This window comes from Varanus komodoensis, unplaced genomic scaffold (genome assembly GCF_004798865.1).
Source record: "Varanus komodoensis strain SLA01 unplaced genomic scaffold, ASM479886v1 scaffold10, whole genome shotgun sequence".
NCBI classification, from domain to species: domain Eukaryota; kingdom Metazoa; phylum Chordata; class Lepidosauria; order Squamata; family Varanidae; genus Varanus; species Varanus komodoensis.
The window spans coordinates 21,273,741-21,294,589 of record NW_025335269.1 but is presented as its reverse complement, the minus strand read 5'-3'; the positions used below and the strand labels follow the sequence as shown (position 1 = coordinate 21,294,589).

Below are 20,849 nucleotides of genomic sequence, written 5' to 3'. Positions count from 1 at the left end.
AGCAGGCATGCGTGAGTAACCGGATCTACTTCAGTCTAAACCCACCAGTAGAATTGGGCAGCCAACACTACCAGCAGAACTTCCCTCTTCTAGAAGAGAACTGCACCAGAGGAAGGAAATTCCCCAGCTAGATCTTTTCCCAGCCCTGAGCCTCCCTTTCCATCCGTGACGTACGAGTCCAGAATGAATCACCAAGCAGAAAGGCAAGGCCACGCCTCGCCGAAGCGCTTGCCAAGGGGGGGGAGGAACCCAGCACGAGTGACGGAATTAGAAGGCGCCGCGAGGTGTGCAGAATTGAGCGGACTGGATTGGGTGCCATTGATGACGTCAGGAGAGGCGCGCAGAGTGCGTCTGCGCGGGAGGCTGAGAGTTATGGCGTCTGTGGTGCTCAGCGAAGCGGAGAAAGTGTACATTGTGCACGGCGTCCAGGTAACGGGCGCGTCCGAGGGCGGGGAAGGCTCTTGCAGGTGATATAAGGAGCTGATTCTCAGGACTTCAGGGATGGTAACTCTGGATGCAGCTTTTTAATCTTGTTGAGACCGTATCCCAGTGGATCGGCCTTCCCCAATCTGGTACCCACCAGATGTTTTCCTTCACAACTCCCAGCTTGCTGGGGCCACTGAAAGTTGAAGTCCAAAAGTTCCATTGAAATCCAGAAGGTACCAGATTGAAGAAAGCTGCAGGAGAGGGGGGCCTCTGATCTTGTGCAGAGCTCACTTCTGCTATTGAGAACTGATGCGCACATACACGCTTATAAGTTTATGACCATATAGTGTCACATGATGTGATTCGCATATGTGAATGAGCCCTCACAGCTTTAATGCAGCATGCACAGAGCATAAATATTGTTTGGTGTCACTTCAGCTATTGCACTTCCCACAGAGTCCTTTCACATCTTGAACAGCAGTGCATGCAACCAGCTCCAATCAGGCTCTTCACATCTCTTGGAAGGCAAGGTTTCCAAGAAGGCTGATGCATTAATACCTACACTTTTACCAGGATTATTCACAGTCATACACTGGACTTTGCTGCTGTTGTTTGCTGCTGTGCTTTTCCCAGCTGGAGTTGTCAGCAGCTCCTCTGATTCTGTGTGGTGGGCACAAGTTCCATAGGTGAAGCTGTCTCCATTCCTATATGTTGGTGAAGATTAAAAAACAAACAAACCAGCTGAATTTCTGCACTGGTGTGCAATGATAAATAAGCTCCAATAGAGAAAGGAGTGGGTGAATGTAGCCTGCTCAACTTGTTGATAAACTTCACAATGTTATCAACAATGTTTTTTACTATCAATACATATATTGATAGTAAAGAGTGGTACAATTTGGGTGGAATAATGGCATAATTGATAGCTTAATCCACTGTTTATCTAATTTTCTTTAGAACATTACTATGTCTGAATTAGTCAAAGTGAAACATAGGAATTATGCATTTTTTAAAACAGCTGGATTATTGATATGCTTAGAGGCCTGGATTAAGGCTTGGTTCAAATTATCATCTTCTAAATCATGGGTCCTCAAACTAAGACCCACCGGCCAGATCTGGCCTGCCATGCCCATTTAACCGCCCTGCCCCAGAGGTTTTGCATTTGTGCAGGCATGCGTGGGCACGTGGTTTGCTTGTGAGGAGGTTGTTTTGGACTCATTTGGAGAAAATGATCTTCTTGAGAGCAAGCCAGCACCTTGCCCCGTGCGCCCCACCCCCTCACCAGCTCCCTCTCCCCCTGCCGGCACCGCCGTGGCAGCCCATGCCCACTGCTGGCACCTGTCAACTGGCCCCCTGTTGAAAAAGATTGAGGACACCTGTTCTAAATAATTGTTTAAGGAACCAGCAATGAGCCACAGTGTCCCTTACACCCACACATTTCATGTCTCCTCCTCCCTTCATGAGGAAGAGGAGAGCACTTCAGAACAAACTAGGGTTCCACATTGCATAAGGACTTCAGGAACTGTGGCTTATTCTAATCAAACTTAGTTAAAACAAACAGGAAGAAGCCATGTTTTGCTGTCCTGGTGTCTTAACTATTTGTTAGTTCCTCACATTAATATGTGATATAGAATTGTGGCTTATTCTGTAGTGAAAGAAGATGCTCTCTTGCCACAAGAGAGAGGAAGGAGAGCATGGGAACCTGAGACTCAGTACAGCTTGTTCTTGATCATCCCAAATCATGCTTGAAACTTTTGTCTGAACTAGGCCTAAGTCATTCATGACTGGACAGAATGCAAAGGTAGATGTTTTTCTTTGGTATTTGCTTCGACTAATCCACACTCTCATTAATAATAAGTAATTATCTCCTTCTCTCAGTGAGATTTATCTTTGTAGTTAAATAGTACTATTTTGTAACAACATTGTGATTGTTATTTTAGGAGGATCTTCGGGTTGATGGCCGTGGCTGTGAAGACTATAGATGTACTGAAGTGGAAACAGATGTGGTATCTAATACAAGTGGATCTGCAAGAGTAAAACTTGTAAGTAAAGGGACAGTATGCATTCCTAGTTATGGTATTTAGTTCCCTGTGAGCACCAAATACTTTTCTTTAGACTGCTAAAACATGGCTACAGTCTGTCTAGGAATCCTGTCCTAATCACTGGCTGAACTACTTTGATCTCATGAACAACAAAAATCCAATGGCATTTTAAAAGAATAACACATGTATTGCTGCATAAGCTTTTTGTGGTCCAGCTGCATGAAGTGCTGTCTATAGTTGGCAGGTGTGTGTGTGTGTTTATGTTATATACATCAGTACAACTGCAAAGATACTACAAAATGGAGTCTGTGCAGGAGAAAGGGGTGTCACATCACTATGGATGGCACAAGTGGAACTTAACTGCTGTCAGGAGTGTAAAGGATCCTGTCATAGTGGCCCATGGCTCCCCCAAGTGGTGCTGAATTGGCAAAGCAAGACTAATTAAACACCTGACTATTTAAGCAATAGAATGATGTCAAGTTATGTAAGTGAAGTGAAAGATTGGCCTAAATGAGAAAAAGACACTGGCTTACAGGCTGTTTCCTGTTAGAAAAATGGGTAGCTTGGGGGCTAAGAAATGGGAAGTTGAGTGAGGAGGGGGTTCACAGTGTAATAAAATGAAGTTAGCTGAAAGCAGCTGAAGGGAAATGGTATAGCCATTGTTATGGGAATCACATACAGAAGGAGCAGGAATGGAGGACTAAAGAAACAAGCTATGAGAAAAACAGACACTTCTGGGGTGGGGGGAAGGGCCCACAGAAACATTTTACTCAGAACATATACATAGGAGGGTCTGCTTTTTGACAAAAAGCTGCAAAAGGAGAGGACATAGGCCAGGAGGGTGATGGTTGGGAAACTGAGATAAGGCCGAGGTTGGTAGGGCAGCTTGCATATAGGCAAGCCAGAGCTGATGTGGCAGCTGATGCCAAATGTCCGTGGCAAGCCAGAGCCTTGAAAGAGGCAGATTTAGCATGTTTTCAAGCTAAACATGTCATTTTTCTGGCTCTGAAGTGGCTTGCCACTGAATTTGGATGATAGGCTGATGTTTTTATTTTATTTCTTTATTTAGGCTTCTGGACCACTCAAATTGGTGGAAGGGTGCAGCCATTCCAGGGGGCCAAGGAGTGGAAATGGCCCCTAAAGTTGCCCACCTTGGCCTAGATGTTAAAGAAGGGTGGGGGAGTGAGAGCGCCTTCCAGCAAGCCATCTGAAAACCAAGGACAGCATAGGCAGCTGGCTCAAAAGCAGGAACCTGAAGAGATTATTTAACAGAGAGCAGAGGGGTTTGAGGATAAGAGGTAAAGGGGAGGGGGGAGTGAGTAAGAAAAATTGACTGGGGAAAATCATGCAAGGAAGGAGTTGGACAGCCAAGACTGTAGCAAAGGAGGGTGCCTGTAAAGCACTCTATGTATAAAATAAATGGAGTTTATTGTCCTTAGTTTATTAAAGTGCAATATTTTGTTTAAAATACTCTATATGAAGTCTAGAGATGAGTTGAAATCATTTACAATTATAGATACTCAGAAGCTTGGTTTGTTGCATTGCTAAGCTTATGTTGACAACATTTGTATCCCAGGCTATTGCACTGTAAATTTGCACTGCTTACCTAAAGAAAGTTCTATATGTATTGGGGTATTAGTTCATTGGCTGATTTGAGCTGGTTAAGGAGAAGTGGATAATATTGACCAATAGTAGAGAGTATATGTTGGTAAGATAAAGGGATATATGTTGGCAGATATATTTCATATATCTAGCAGAAATATATTTAACAGAATTCTGTATTTTAACAGGGGCACACAGACATCCTGGTTGGAGTCAAAGCGGAAATGGGAGTACCAAAGCTGGATAAACCAAATGAAGGCTACTTGGAATTCTTTGTTGACTGGTTAGTGCAAACTGCTTACAGTAGGACCTTTTATATAACCGTATATGAACAATGTTAAAAGTTTTTTATGAAAGAATGTACATGCTATTGTTTATTTTTAAAGTTTCCATGCCAACTAGACAAAACAGTTTTTCCATTAGTAGGAGGAAATTCATTTATATTCAACCTTTCATTTCTTCCAAGAAATGCAGGGTGGCATGCATATCACATGCACACACATTTTAAGCTGAATGTTATTGTAAATATTCATTTTGAAAATGAGTGCTTATTTGGTTTAGGATTTCAAAATCTGAAGCAATGGATCATCAAAGATATTTAGCAATCTAATTTGGGAGCTGCTTATTTTGATCTGTAACATCACCTAAACATTATGGGTTGGATTCAGAAAAAGCCCACTTAACAGGGCTCGCACACTCCTCCTGATTGTCCTGCACCTATAAAAAGGTCCTTTTAAACATTGGTGGACTCTGAGGCATGAATAGGCTGTGGCACAGAAGCATGAAGATTCCCCCAAAGCAGGATCTTCTTGATTGCTGCATACATTTGTTACATTTTGTGCCTCTTTTTTGCAACTGATGCAACTGGTTCTGTTCTAGCTGCTTTTCTCTAAAATTTAGAATGTAGATAAAATTAGCGAACAGCAAGATAGAGTCCAAAGAGGACATTTTTAATAAAGACTTTTTCATTAATATCTCATACAAGTCATTGTAATCAGTGCATAGAAAAAATGGTGTTCTATGTACATACAGATGTTTAAACACAGGTCGCTTCTAGATAAGGCTGTTTCCTCACCCTGCCTCATTCACAAGTTATGGGGGTGGCTTAGAGGTCATTGTGCTGTGCCTGTGTTTTGCCTACTGCCTTTTCACATTCGAGTGAAACCAGAGACCCATGAGCACTGTTGGAAAGCTGCACAGAATCACTGCCCATGCCCAACTTGAGGGAAGGCACATGTATGGGCACAGGTGCCTGCCAACACCTATGTACTAGTCAAGTTATTGTACAGAATTTCTCCTAATTCCTTCCCATTTTTGTAGAGAAGATGTAGGGACTGCAATGGTGCACTCTGTACATATAACCTAACACAAGTAGCATTCCATACTTGGAAACAGTGAATTAAAGTGCATCTGTCACATTTTACCAACCTACCACTAGGCGGTGCTGGCTGAACATATTTTAACATCTGGAGGGATTCTCTGTAAATTACTCTTGCAGATTACTTGGATTAAGTATTTTTATTGTTGCTTCGTATTCCTACATTTTCAAGGATTTCCTTGAAATCACCTTGAATTGCAGTCCTGGTCTCTTTATATGCGGGAAACATACAGGAAAGCATGCCTTCCACTAGAATGTTTATTTTGTATTTTAATTAGATTGTTACTGAGATTAGAAATGAAAAAAGCATGATTTGTACACTTGCTCATTTACAACTACCTGTTGAAGAGTACCACCACTGAATTGTTTCATTGGCTCTGTGCAAGAGATCTGGCAACCTGTTCAATAATGAAGAACACAGCAAATGCATGTAAAGAGCTCTAAACTAAATCATTTCCTTAACATAGATGTAATTAAAGTAGGTTTTCTGAATGTACTATTCTGAATTTTTTATAATCAAAACCTTGAGCCAGCTACTCGGAAATTAGCTATGCAACTTTATCATCTATATAATTTAGATGGCTCAAACTTCTGCTCTCTAGTCATTGTCAGAATTCTTGGAATGTTCATGATAATTTCAACTGCTCTTGGTGAGGGTAAAAGCACTAGATACTGACAAGCTGCAGTTTCCCTGGTAGAAGCAAAAGTTTAATGGATGGGAGAACAGATGAGCAAGATAAATAAGGCAGGAGAAAGAGAGTGACTGCTAACTGCTGAGAGGTGAGAGTACAGCTTCCTCTTGCACTGAACCCCTGCGTCCTGCTTCATACTTAAGCAGAGCAGAATTCTGCCCATAGATTTTGTTCCTCTCAACAAAGGACATTCCACTGTTTTTAATCTGAGGAATGAAGGCAAAGATTTCAACTTCCAACTGGTAATGCAGTCATTTCTGTTTGTTTCTTTAGTATAATTTCATATGAAGAGAAGCAATAAGAAAGCTACTCTGAAGTGAGGTAAAATGGAACACCTTTAGACTGCTGCTTCCATTTAGGTCAGGGGTCCTCAAACTTTTTCATCAGGGGGGCCAGTTGAAAGGTGCTGGTGGTACGCGTGGGCTGGAAAGCTGGTGTATGAGGCAGCAGCTTGCTCACTTGGAGATCGTTTTCCATTGGGCATGGTGGGCCAGATCCGGCCCCCGGGCTGTAGTTTGAGGACCCGTGATTTAGGCCGTGCAAAACTGTGCTTAGCACATTTATTATGCCTTAAAGCATTCAAAGCACTTCCCATTTGTTACCTCAGAAATCACACACCTGAATGGCACACTACTATTCTTTGTAAATGTAATGTAATCCTACATAGTGCTAAAGTTCAGAATCCTGAAAAGACAGGCTTAGGGTGTTGTGGGGTGAGGGGTGATAAATCTACCTTTAATTAAGCATAAGTCAGATCTCATCCTTAGTGAATTGGGGTGATTGTGTGGTTTAATGTTAATGTAACTGGGCTATTAACACTAAGTATAATTTAAGTATACTTAAGTATAAGTATAATCCCATCTGCTCATTATTACTTGATGACTAAATTGTGCAGTGCTGGTAAATTAGATACTTGTTAGAACTTTTTCTCTGTATACTTGTTGTCATTGCTCGTGGCATGACCCGAAGGAGTCAGAGCAAGTTGATTGCTGCATGAAGTATCTGGCCTTTCCATATTGTTACGAAGGATACTATCTGTATGTGCCATTTAGCTATGCATCCTGTGAGAAGGTAGATAGCACAGATTGTTAATGGAGTGGCCCTCTTCTAAGGTTGCTATGTTACAAATATTTCTTAGAAGTGCCATGCTAAGGAATCCTCACAAATGCTAATAAGAAGTCAGTCTCTCTGGGATATTGGCCAGTATAAAGAAGGGTCATGAGAAAAGCTTAAGAGTGGCGTAGAGCCAGGAACTAGAGAGATACCAAAATGAAGCTGTGGCTTCAGCCATGGCCTAGGAAGGAACTGCAGGGAAACCCATCACTATAGAAATGCAAACTCTTTAAGGAAGTAGGCTGGAGTGAGTCCTGTGGCTAGGCTCTGACCTATACCAAGCTTCCTAGGAAGGCTTAGTCATGAGTTTCTGCAACAGAGAAGCTCTTCTGCTGTTTGCCTGCCTTAGCTAAGATTTACTGGATTTATTCTTACCCCTGCTTGACAGGAGCTGCATCTAACCGGATGTAATGCCCAGGAATTTTTAAATTGAACAGTGCTAGGATTTAACATTTTGCTGAGCTCTCCTTTTAATCTCGTATTGAAATCTGTCTGCAGTTACTGAATGGTGAGGGAAGGGCCATGTTCCAAAAGCACTATTACTTCATATCCTGTAGCATTTAACCCTGATGCTCAGATTAATTTGTCTGCTAGACAATCAACGTTGGTTAGGAAAGCTCTTGATCTTTCAGTAGCACTGTTTAAGAGAGCTGCATATCTCAGGATGATTCATATTAACTGAAGCAGCTCAGCAAAGAAATGCATGTCACAGCCAGTAATTTTGTCTTCCTGGCAGGGACACTTTTGCTGTTCATATCCCTTACCTTGCATATGCCTATTTTCTGCCTGGGGTAAACTGAGTCTAGTTTGCCTTTGCATGTTCTAAACTGGATGTTTAGCTAACCTTAAGCTGCTGAAATAGCAGCAATAGTCCTGAAATTTTCTGTTGGATTTTGGCAGAATCACACAAACGCGATGTGCGCTTGGCATATGTTTTGAACCATTAATCTAGTTTGTGTTTTAAAAAATTGCTATGTTGCCTCTGCCTTGAAGACAAGTATAGCTAAATGGTCAGAGGGTAAAGGCCAGTAGAAATGCTGTTTTTCATGGCATCCTTCCTTTATGGCTAGGAGTGTTGGGAATTGCAGTCCAACACAATTGGGGGGCACTAGGTGGAAGAAGGCTTTTAATGGGATCAGCCTTCTGATGAAAATATGCAGCCTGTTCTTTACCAGTAGGGAGGCATAGCAATTTTTAAAAACAAAATACTGCTCTTGCAAAGATTGATTAGTACATTATAAAAATGAGAAAAGACAAACAAATTAAGAGGAGGGGGGTTCACACAACTCTTCTGCTGCCCTGGAACAAGTTTGCGCGCCATGACAACCCACCCTGACAATAGGCTTAGCAGATGGATTGTTGTGCAAACAAACCAGGATACATCTGACAGATGATTGGGCTGCCTGTGTGGGTTGTTGCCTTCTTCCTTGTTGGATCTCCCATATGTATCCATGTCGGCAAGCTGTTTACCCAGCCAATGCAGATCTTTAAAACAGCACACAGCTGTAGGGATCTTCTCTGAAGAGGTAATCCTCTCCCTTCTTTCATACATGTAAAGAGAGCTCTTCTGATGTGGGACCTGCTGGGCATGCATCATCTAAAAACCAAATGCATGTGTGTGCTCAGAATTGATTACATTCGCATACACAAAAAATGTGTGAGGCTTGGTTAATGGATTAAAACGTTGCAAAGTTGTATTTTACATGACAGTCGTGATTGTCTCTATAAGGGCAGTGAAGCCTTCCAACCTGGAGTGGTGCTGTGGAATGTGTGGTTGCTCATGCTTGCAGCAGCGGGTTTATGCCCGTGATGCTTTGCTGCCTGCCTGCACAGTCTCTTCCTCCCCTGCAGCAGCTTGTGGCTCTGCTTGTCTAGGATTTCAGATTGAAGCAGGCAGTGTTTCAAATCGTTTACTATACCTTATTCTCTCGCAGTTGGGCAAGCCTTCCATTGAGCCAGATCATCAGGCCCTCTAGCCTAGCATTGTCAACACTGACTGGCAGCAGCTCTCCAGGGTTTCAGGCAGACATTTTTCCAGCCCTACCTGGAGATGCTGAGGATCAAAACTGGGGCCTTCTACGTGTGCTCTAATGTTGAGTCACAGGCCCCTTTCTAGAAAGAGTGGTGGGGAGGGAGCAAGTTCTTGCTTCCACCTGCCATGGACCAGAGAGCTCTGAATGCCAGGCTTGTGACAGTCAAGAACAGAGTGATCTACACTGGCAGCCTGAGGCTGGCAAGTAAGTCCTCCTGCATGGATACCTTTTAACCTGGAAGGCTTCACATTCTTTTGAAAAAAAAACTCTTTCTTGCTCACTCACTCTCTTTGTGGGTTTTATATTGTTGCCCACCCCAAGTGAGACTTGTTGCAGGTAATGAGCCTCCTTCAGTTCAACAATACTCAGTACAGCAGCAGTCAGTTAGGATCATACCAATTATGCTATCATTCGATCTGTTATCCCCTGCTGCATTTGTCTCCTTAATTTGTCATGTCTAACAGGCTATATTGTTAGCCCTCTTCAGTGTTTTCCCTCATTATTAACCTGAAGACAGAGTGACACAAATGGTCCTTACCTTTCAAAACTGCCATGAAAGGGTTGCTTCTAGGAGTCAGGAGGAGACAATATGGATAGATTGAAGCTGAGATAAGCTACATGGCCTTTCCCTACCCCACCCCTAGCTTTTTTTTCAGGTAATCATTTGGCTCCAACTTATTACAATGATTTGTGATGTCTGAATGTAATCATGTCCCCTGGCAGGAAAAGAATGGGATGTAATGTTCTGAATGGTGCCCTGACTTTTATTTTATTTTTCTTCCTTCTAGTTCTGCAAATGCCACTCCAGAATTTGAAGGCCGGGGTGGAGAGGAACTTGGCACTGAAATAGCAAATACCCTCTACAGAATATTTAAAAATGAGAGCTGTGTTGACCTGAAGCTGCTTTGCATTAATCCCAGAGAGCACTGCTGGGTGCTTTATGTTGATGTATTGGTAAGTAAAAATGAATAAAATTGAGCTTATGTTAAACTTTCTAGAATTCAAGCTGTGATATAGTGCTTAAGAGAAAGGACTGGGACTCAGGCAATCTACGTTCTAGTCCTCGCTCACCCATGAAGCCGACTGGGTGACTTTGGGCCAGTCACAGACTCTCAGCCCAACCTGCCTCACAGGGTGGTTGTTGTGGGGAGAAGATGGAGAGCAGGGGGAAGAGAATGATGTACGCCACTTTTTTTGCCCTTGACATTGCCACTGCCTCAGATGCCCTTGAAGCCAGGCACAAAAAATCCATATCCCAAAGGCTGGCTGGTGAGGCAAAAAGTAATGTGTTCAGGAATCTAAGCACAAGGCAGAGGATTCTGGAAGTTGAACCTGGGGCTTGCTGCAGGCAAACCATGTGCGTGCCCATGGACTGACAGCTTCCTCCCTAGAAAGGGTGGAGCAGATTGGGAGCAGGTTCTTCCAGTTGCTTCCCCCACTTGTCCTCCAGGGTCTTCCCCAGCTCCTTCAGCTTACCCTTTTTCCCCCTGACTTGAAGGGTCACACTTCAAAACTGCCAATCGACTGCTCCTACCGACCAACATTTTCCTTTTTGGGCCTGCTTGGGATCTGGAGGCATCTGTGAGTATCACCACAGGGATCCTAACAATAGTTTTTTGCTTTGTTTAAAATCTTTTGCAACATTGCTGAAATCAGAAGTTTGCTCACTGTACTTGTAGCTTAATAGTTGGAGTTCCAACCAAAAAAATTTTCTCTAGACTCATTTGAAGGAGCTTCTTTTATTAGTTCAGGTGTACCTGTGGGCATCTTTTATGAAATAAACATGTCCTAAGGGAATACCTTACTCTGGGGAGAAATAGCATGACATATCCATAAGTTCTAGGACTAGTACCTGTGAAGGACTGGCCATGTCAAAGACCATTCATGTAAATCTCACTTGACTTTTTTTTAATTTCAGTTGTTGGAGTGTGGTGGTAATTTGTTTGATGCCATCTCCATTGCAGTGAAGGCAGCACTGTTTAATACCAGGTAAAGCCAACATATTTTTCAAAAGGAAACTTCTGGGGCAGAAGTATGTATAAGCCTAAATTCAAAAGACTAATTTCCCTGCTCTCCCCTGGGCAGCTCTTTCCCTTTCAGGCCATTTTTGCAGGCAGAGAATTGAAATGCACATAATACATAGAGCATCTCTAAATGAGTATGAAGCTCTCAAACATAGAGTTGTTGTTAGTATTACTAATTAATTGATTTCTTTAGTTTAGTTTTGTACTGCACAATAGCCAAAGCGCTCTTTGTGGTTTACAGGAGCGCATAAAAGAAAATAGAAACACAATATCAAAATAAAGTTCACAGAATAAAAAAAATACACAATTAAATTTAAAAGCCAGATTTAACACTGAAACTAAACAGCTATAAAAGCTAACACAAATTAAACCACAAGACCTGTTAGGCAACTGACATAATGCCCCAATATATCAGCTAGAGCTAGTTAAATACCCTTCTTAGAGGATTGCCTTAACCTGGTGCCAAAAGGATAGGTACCGTATTTTTCGCTCTATAAGACGCGTCTGACCATAAGAAGCACCTAGTTTTTAGAGGAGGAAAACAAGAAAAAAAAATATTCTGAATCAAATGGGCATATAATCACAGGCACATTCCCCATCACTTCCCCATGGGCTGCACATCTGACAGACTTACTGCACACACATATTCGCTCTATAAGACACACAGACATTTCCCCTTACTTTTGAGGGGGAAAAAAGTGCATCTTATAGAGCAAAAAATACGGTAGGTCTCAGACATGTGGATAGTCACAGCTGAACCAGACATATCTCTTGGGAATGTTGTGGAATACTTGAAATGAGATGCTGCCTCGGCCCAGAAATTGGAAGGTGTATATGAAAGCTGCATGGAGGCAAAACAATAGTTTCAGTGAGAAAGCTGCTATACCCAATTCTTTTTCAAATAAAATTCATGGTTATTCTGTTTTCACTTTTAACTGTTCGTGACTTGAATAGCTGTGACATAAACTGATGTCACTAGGCCATCAGAAATAGACTTTTCCTATCACCTCAGATGCTATTGGATTCTATTCAGCCTCCATTTGCCAAGTGAAATCATAGAATAATAGAGCTGGAGGGGGCCAAGAAAGCCCCCCCCCATCCAGTGCAGACTTAAGTGCCTGTATGTATGTATTCTCATGGCAGAAAGCAAAGAGGAACTAAAGAGCCTCTTGATGTGGGTGAAGGAGGAGAGCGCAAAAGTTGGCTTGAAGCTCAACATTAAGAAAACTAAGATCATGACATCCGGTCCTCTCACTTCCTGGCAAATAGAGGGGGAAGAAATGGAGGTAGTGACAGATTTTATTTTCCTGGGCTCCAAGATCACCACAGATGGGGACTACAGCCAAGAAATTAAAAAACGCTTGCTCCTGCGGAAATCTAGACAGCATACTAAAAAGCAGAGACATCACCCTGCCAACAAAAGTGCGTATAGTCAAGGCTATGGTTTTCCCAGTTGCAATGTATGGCTGTGAAAGCTGGACCATAAGGAAGGCTGAGCACCAAAGGATTGAGGCCTTTGAATTGTGGTGCTGGAGGAGACTCCTGCGAGTCCCTTGGACCACAGGGCGATCAAACCAGTCAGTCCTAGAGGAGATCAACCCTGACTGCTCTTTAGAAGGCCAGATACTGAAGATGAAACTCAAATACTTTGGCCACCTAATGAGAAGGAAGAACTCCCTGGAGAAGAGCCTAATGCTGGGAACAATAGATGGCAAAAGAAGAAGGGGACAGCAGAGGATGAGGTGGCTAGATGGAGTCACTGAGGGAGTTGGTGTGAGCTTAAGTGGACTCTGGGGGATGGTGGAGGACAGGAAGGCCTGGAGGAGTGTTGCCCATGGGGTTGCGACGGGTCGGACTCGACTTTGCAACTAAGAACAACAAAAAATGTGTGTATTAGCCCATTTCTCAACAGTCCCAACGTTTTCTTAAAAATACTGCTTCCTTTCCTATCACATCATGAACAAACTTTAAACTAAAATGTCTTGATTGCACTCTAACATTTATGAATATTAATTTTAGTTATATTGAAGATTTCACCAATGTTGGATTCAGATTCAGTATAAAGGGAGATGACCAATACTAATAATACCTGGTATTTGTAGATCGCTTTAAGAATTTTCAGAGTGTTTCACTTACATCATCTTGTTCCTCTTACAGCTACTGTATAAGGTAGATCTGTATTACATTGATGATGGAGACTGAGGCTTTGAAGGTGTGAATTCACTTTGTGAATCATAGCAGAGAGGCCTCCTGAGTTGTACCTGGGGCTGTAGAACTATGCATAGTCCCATTGACCTCAGTAGAACTTGCTCTCAGAGTACACAGGTATAGGATTCTGTTTCTTGGCTGCACCATCATTCTGATAACAAATTAGTCCCTTTTTTGCCTTTTTTGTACCCAAAGTATGTTGGTCACTTTCTCAGTTTCTGTTACCTTCCATATTTTTTGAGACCTGTCATTTATTGATGATTATTCTGAATGGAGCAGTTCATTCAGCTTGCCTTAGCACATATAGGTAAATTAATTCAATAGGACCATGTCTCTTCAGGCCTCCTTCTGTCTATGGAAATACTGTAACTTCACCCAACTTTCTAGCTCAAAACATTCAGTCTTACGATTTCTTCCTCAGTGTGTTATATAAAATCTACACAGCACTTGGGCACAGTTATGAAAGGCCATGCAAAACAGTTTTAGGCTGTTTATTTGAAAAGACCTCAGCTTTGGAATGATCCCATTATATGTTGGGAATGTGTCTTTCCTTTTTGATAGATGGCAAAGCTGTTTTAAATTATTTGCTGATTTAACTTCATTTTTAAAAATTTTAACTGGGATGGAGGGATATAACTTTCCCTGAGGTTTTATGAAAAGTCTTTCTGTTCAGAAAATGAATTGAGCCTGGTCCCTTTTTTGTTAAGCCAAAGATAACAAAGGAAATCATCAGTTCTGAGCTAGCTACAGCCACAATGTTTTATTTTAAAATGATGAATGGGTATGCCATGATTTGATTGTCATGCTGTTATGAGAGAATGAGAGAGTTTCTCACTTTACCAAGTTGAAAGGCTCTAACATAAATCCACTTCCCTGTGCCCTTCAGGTGTCTTATACTATAGCTCACGGCTGTGGATTAGGGACTGCTTTGCAGCAACTGATGCTGTTATTCTGAAAGGCACAGGCAGTAATGCTCAGATAGGCCAGAGCGAGGGCCACATTATTGGCCAACCTTTCCTCCAGAGAGCTGACAGTGGTAACAAAAAGGGGGTGGTGGGGTGGATAAAACAATATATGAGTAATATAAAACAATCCTACACTAAATCAGTAAAACACAGAACGGTAAAACAATGCGGCAGCAGAGTTATTTAAAAGCCAGAAATGGATTGAAAAACTTTTTCAGTAAGACAGCAATTTGCTGTTCAGATATCTTCCTAAAAAGGGTTTTTTTTAACAACTTAGAAAGGCCATTAGAAATGAGGTGAGATGAGTGTCCCTCAGAAGGGAGTTGGTTGAGCCTGGGTGCAGCTACTAAGGGGGCTCCTCCTTTTGTCCCAACTAAGCATGTTCTGTGAGAAACTGGGACACACTGAAGGGCCTCCAAGGATAGTCTCAGTACACAAGGAGGCTGATACAGCAGAAAGCTTCCCTACAGATACCCCAGGCCTAAACCATTCAGGGATTTGAAAGTCATCGCCTGCAATTGGAATTTGTCCTGGCTTGGCTTGATGCCCAGGGAAAGGAACCTGCAGCCCTTGTGCTAGTATTTGGTAGAGAGGGGTCCCATCTGGCCAAGGGCAGTCAGGTCCAGGGGCAGGATATTGAGCACAGCCTTTCCTGAGAGCAGTAGCTGCTGCTCCAGCAGTAGAGAGCAGGCAACAGAGGCCTTAAGGCTGGCAGGCCCAGAGCATTCAGAGGCTGCACCCCAAGGGAATCTTAGCTGAAGTCTTGCAGAGGCCCATGGTGATTTCTATTGCTTCCTGGCTGAGGGAAGTCATCCTCAGGGTCTGAGGCTGAGGGGAAAGTCTGGCAGATATTTCAGGGGTGCTGAGGCTTCCCCTGAAATGGGACTTCTTAGACCTGTGAGGACTCCATCTAGTGCTCAGTGCCTGAGAGCATGACGGAACTGTGACAAGCTGTTTCAGGAGCAGGGTGAGGCAATCTAACATGACAAAATCTGCAGGGATGGCATACTACTGAGTAGTCACTTTTGTTTTCTTTAGGATACCCAAAGTACGTGTTTTGGAAGATGAAGGAGGACGGGAAATAGAGCTTTCTGATGATCCCTTTGACTGTATCCGGCTTAACGTAGATAACGTCCCTTGCATTGTCACACTAAGCAAAGTAAGCCTCTGGAGTGTCTGAACTTTTTGTTTCAGTTGCACCCCACTTCTTGTTGTAAACACAGCTGTGCAGTTCTTTTGGAAGCTATATGAGAGATGTTTATTATTGCTTTCAGAGGAAGGGATCTGAGTTTCTGTTTTTCTCATTAATTGGAGGAAGTCACCTTTGTTTAGCAAATAAGATTACCCATTCATGCCTTATGAAGCAGATGACTGTTGTTTACTAGTGGTTTGCAAAGGTATTTATTGTATTTATTTATTGTATATATTTATTCAGTTTATATTCTGCAGTTAAGTTATTCCCAAGAACTCTCTAAGTGGATTACAGAATGGATTGTTTTGGCACCCTGTTTGGGAAAGGAGCTTTTTCAATGCCCCCTATCCCAAGGGAAGCTTGCCTAGCACCTGCACTGCTGTATTTCTGGGGTCAGGTTAAGAATTCCCTGTTCTCCTAGGCTTTTAAAACAATCTAAAAACCTTTGGAAATGTTTTTCATACTTTTACATTACATTATCCCATTTCCCATACTGTTGTTTGTTATCGTAGTCACTTTTGGCAAACGTGTTCCAGAAATGGGGTGCAACCACCAAGAAGGCCCTGTCTGAACTTATATGACAGGATCCTCCAGAGCAGGGCTTCTAAAATGATCTTAACATCTGCAAGGCATCCATAAATACCTTACATGCTTTTTGGAGTATACGCAATAGAATTGTCTCTAATGACTGAATGACTGGAAAGACGTGTCCATTCAGCAGCTCTCTGTTTGCAGCAGTACTCTCATGCGTGCTTGGAACAGGGCCTTTGCAATGGGATTGTATGTATGCTTATTCAGAAGTATGGCCCACTGTGCTCCCACTTTGTGCACAAAAGGTCCCAAGTTCATCCCCCACCATCCCTAGGTGCAGCTGGAAAAAATTCCTGCCTGGAGCCTCCATGACTCAGCAGGAGTTGATAGTCTGGGTTAGATGGACTCATTATCTAAGACCCTTCCTGGTAGCTCATGTGTTCTTTGTTGCTTTTACAGATTGGCTATAGGCATGTAGTGGATGCCACCCTTCAGGAGGAAGCATGCTCTTTGGCTAGCCTCCTCATCTCTGTGACGACTAAAGGTGTCCTAACCTGTATGAAGAAAGTGGGAGGAGGGAGCCTCGATCCAGAAAGCATATTTGAGATGATGGAGGTAAGCAAGCTTTGGACAGGTTGCAATAACTCTAACCTCTTTCAGGTGTGAATTTTGGGCATGTTAGTAAGTCAGCCATAACCAGTTGTCCTGTTTTACTTTTAAATGTAACCTCTGAAATTTCAGTGGTTTTCAAGAAACTATTCAAGGTACACTCGCTAAAGCTGGTTGCTACAATTTCTGTTGTGGGCAGGCATTAACACATATAAACAATGCTGTTCCTCCTCTGAAATGGTGATAGAGGGTTCTTTTTCTGAAGAAATGTAAGGAATGTTTTTTTGCCAGGTGGGAGTTGAAGCCAGATGTTAAAAAGACAGAGCACATGATTTGTAACAGTTTCATAACTGTTCTTTCTTGTAATATTCTCTGATGTATTGATTGCACCTTTGTTTGTCAGTCTTGGGGCAAAAGGTTCAAGCTAGCACAAGCAGATGAAAAAAAAATCTGAAGCACTAGAAGATTGCTTTGAAAAAGTATAGTTAGGTTGTACTTCAGATCCGCTTTTATTTATGCTGAACACTGCTTATTTGTAGTGTTTGGAGCTCTTTCTTACATATTATGGTTATGCCTTTTGTTTCATTACTTTAGGTCTATAGTTTATATCTCACTCCCTTTTAAGGTGTTCAGATGATACGAGAAACCTTCCTTATTTTACATGCCAAGACACACAGCAGGGAATTGATTTTTGTTGCATTTTCCCATGAGCACTGTAGTGGCAATGTCTTCACCTTCTCTCCAATCTCCACTGATAACCAGAGCCAAAACTTTCTTTAAAGATGGACATTTTTCTCTCTGTTGGGAGGGTTAGAGTATTTCATGGTAACCCTTCTGACTTGCCATGTTGTTGTTGTTGTTAGTCGTGAAGTTGTGTCTGACCCATCACAACCCCATGGACAACATTCCTCCATGCCTTCCTATCCTCCACCATCCCTGGAGTTCACTTAAGCTCACACCAACTACTTCAGTGACTCCATCTAGCCACCTCATCCTCTGCCGTCCCCTTCTTCTTTTGCCATCTATTGTTCCCAGCATTAGACTCTTCTCCAGGGAGTCCTTCCTTCTCATTAGGTGGCCAAAGTATTTGAGTTTCATCTTCAGGATCTGGCCTTCTAAAGAGCAGTCAGGGTTGATCTCCTAGGACTGACCGGTTTGATCGCCTTGTGGTTCAAGGGACTCGCAGGAGTCTCCTCCAGCACCACAATTCAAAGGCCTCAGTTCTTCGGCGCTCAGCCTTCCTTATAGTCCAACTTTCATAGCCATACATTGCAACTGGGAAAACCATAGCCTTGACTATATGCACTTTTGTTGGCAGGGAGATGTCTCTGCTTTTTAGTATGCTGTCTAGATTTGCCATAGCTTTCCTCCCCAGGAGCAAGCGCCTTTTAATTTCTTGGCTGCATTCCCCATCTGTGGTGATCTTGGAGTCCAGGAAAATAAAATCTGTCACTACCTCCGTTTCTTCCCTATCTATTTGCCAGGAAGTGAGAGGGCCGGATGCCATGATCTTAGTTTTCTTAATGTTGAGTTTCAAGCCAGCTTTTGCACTCTCCTCCTTCACCTGCATCAAGAGGTTCTTTAGTTCCTCTTCACTTTGCCATGAGAGTGGTATCATCTGCATATCTGAGGTTGTTGATATTTCTCCCAGAAATCTTAATTCCAACTGGTGATTCATCTTGCCCCACCTTTCTCATGATGTGCTCTGCATATAAGTTAAATAGGCAGGGCAACAGTATGCAGCCTTGCTGAACTCCTTTCTCAATTTTGAACCAATCAGTGGTTCCTTGTCCAGTTCTCACTGTTGCTTCTTGACCCGCATATAGGTTTCTCAAGAGACAAATAAGATGGTCTGGTACTCCCATCTCTTTAAAAACTTGCCACAATTTGTTGTGATCCACACAGTCAAAGGCTTTAGCATAGCCAATAAAGCAGACATTCATGTTTTTCTGGAACTCCCTAGCTTTCTCCATGATGCAACGTATGTTGGCAGTTTGATCTCTAGTTCCTCTGCCTCTTTGAAACCCTGCCTGTACTTCTGGTAGTTCTCGGTCCACATACTGCTGGAGCCTAGCTTATAGGATTTTGAGCATCACTTTGCTAGCATGTGAAATGAGTGCAACGATGCGGTAGTTTGAAAATTCTTTGGCATTGCCCTTCTTTGGGATTGGAATGTAAACTGACCTTTTCCAATCCTGTGGCCACTGTTGAGTTTTCCAAATTTGCTGGCATATTGAGTGGAGCACTTTTACTGCATCGTCTTTTAAGATTTTGAATAGATCAGCTGGAATACTGGCACCTCCACTAGCTTTGTTGTTGCTCAGACTTCCTAAGGCCCATTTGACTTCACATTCCAGGATGTCTTGCTCGAGGTCTTAATCTCTTCCGCCTCTGTTAGGTCCTTGCCATTTTGGTCCTTTATCATGCCCATCTTTGCATGAACCATTCCCTTCATATCTCCAATTTTCTTGAAGAGATCTCTGGTCCTCCCTATTCTATTGTTTTTTCTATTTCTTTGCACTGTTCATAAGACACATGTTGGTTGGGTTCTCAAGGAGGGGAATTTTTCAGCATTTGAAATCTGCTTCTTTTCTAAGGGGGTGCTCTTTGGTTCTGTTTGTAAGGTTTTCCAGACCATTCCCTCTTCTGAGTTTTGCTTTGTTTTTTACTGGTTCAGTAAATCAGGATCTGGGCACAGAGTAGATCACGCAAGCATGTCCTTCAGCATATAATTATAAGTGTGGTGTGGGCAAATTCTGTGCAAGTTGAATATAAGCCCCAAACGTAGTTGTTGAATGCTAAAAATCTGCTCAACAGGAACACCATTTTATGCATGACTTCTTTGAGCTTTCCAGTACTTTAAAAATGGTTTTGATCAAGTTGAAACAATGTGAGTGTTCGCGGTTTTTTGCTCTGATGGGTTTGATTTTAAAAGTACAATATATGTATCTCACCTAGTTGTTAACTTTTAAGGAGAACTATTTACACAAAAGAAGCAGCCTTTTGTATGGAATCTTTTCTTCTAATTAAATTGTCCTCCATTACATTGGTTTTTGATTCCTTTTCATTTGCATTTCAGACAGGAAAGAAAGTGGGCAAGTTATTACATACCTCCTTGCAAGCCATCTTAGACAAGGAAGAGAGTCTTGGAACAGCACGGAAAAAAGTCGGATTCTTGGGATGAGAACCATCAGTTTGTTAATCCTGTTGCAAATTTATCAAAGTGTGGTTTATTTGTTCCTGATTTTTTTTACAAAGATCTATGTATATTTTTTTAAATAAAGGTGCATTTTCCTTCTCTCGTTTCTCATTGCAACTTTTGTTAAGTGGTGTTTAAATATTGGGTGCAAAATAGAAGAATATTATGAATGCTTTCTTTGCTTAGCCCAGGTGTTCGTGATGTGGAAAAGAGTTTCTGTTCTGATCTGCTCTTGCCAGTATGCATGCTCACAAGAAGGCTTTTGCGGTATTTATTTATTAAAAGCTTTTCTAACCCGTCCCCTACAAATGTCTCAGGATGGCGTATAATAAATGAGCAGAATGAAACAAACACCACAGCATCTGACAGTTAATATGCTAAAACCCCAGTTAAAATTAAACTTTAAAATAGTGGGAAAATAAAAAGGGGTTAGCTGACGCCAAAAAGAATATAACGGACCAGGCAAACCTCTCTGGGGAGCATATTTCATAATCGGGGTGCCACCGCAGAGAAGACCCTCCTCCGGCTATTCTCCCTCCTAATCTCCTTCAAAGAGGGCTCCCAGAGCAGGACCTCCACCTCAGATCTCAAGGGTTGGGTTTGCCGGCACTGTGCTTGCCCTATCTAAAACTCACACATGCAGCAAGGGTGCAGCAAAAGCAATGACAGACCTGAAGACTCCAGTGGTATTCACAGAGCCCCTCCCTGTTAATCCAGGTTATTGTCCCCACAAATACAATAGGCTGTACTAGAGAAGGGAGCCACAAGCACACTGGGTGGCTTAGGCAGCCTGATCTGTATTATGTCTCTGGGCAGGTTTTAAAGAAATAGAATGTCT

General features: G+C 42.4%; 1 protein-coding gene across 3 annotated transcripts; it reads left to right on the top strand.

Moving 5' to 3' along the window:
- Positions 1–85: 85 nt before the first annotated feature.
- Positions 86–20,110, top strand: EXOSC7 (exosome component 7). 3 transcript variants are annotated; one of them, XM_044456247.1, is made up of 8 exons: positions 299–429; positions 2,364–2,465; positions 4,256–4,350; positions 10,072–10,237; positions 11,202–11,272; positions 15,519–15,639; positions 16,663–16,818; positions 19,892–20,110. In XM_044456247.1, the coding sequence occupies exons 1-8, from the start codon at positions 322–324 to the stop codon at positions 19,994–19,996; spliced, it is 924 nt and encodes a 307-aa protein (XP_044312182.1). In that variant the 5' UTR covers positions 299–321; the 3' UTR covers positions 19,997–20,110. The 3 variants fall into 3 exon arrangements, with proteins under 3 accessions (XP_044312197.1, XP_044312182.1, XP_044312192.1); XM_044456257.1 differs by lacking the exon at positions 299–429 and adding an exon at positions 2,032–2,224; XM_044456262.1 differs by lacking the exons at positions 16,663–16,818; positions 19,892–20,110 and adding an exon at positions 10,782–10,864 and having other exon boundaries at positions 86–429.
- Positions 20,111–20,849: the final 739 nt, after the last annotated feature.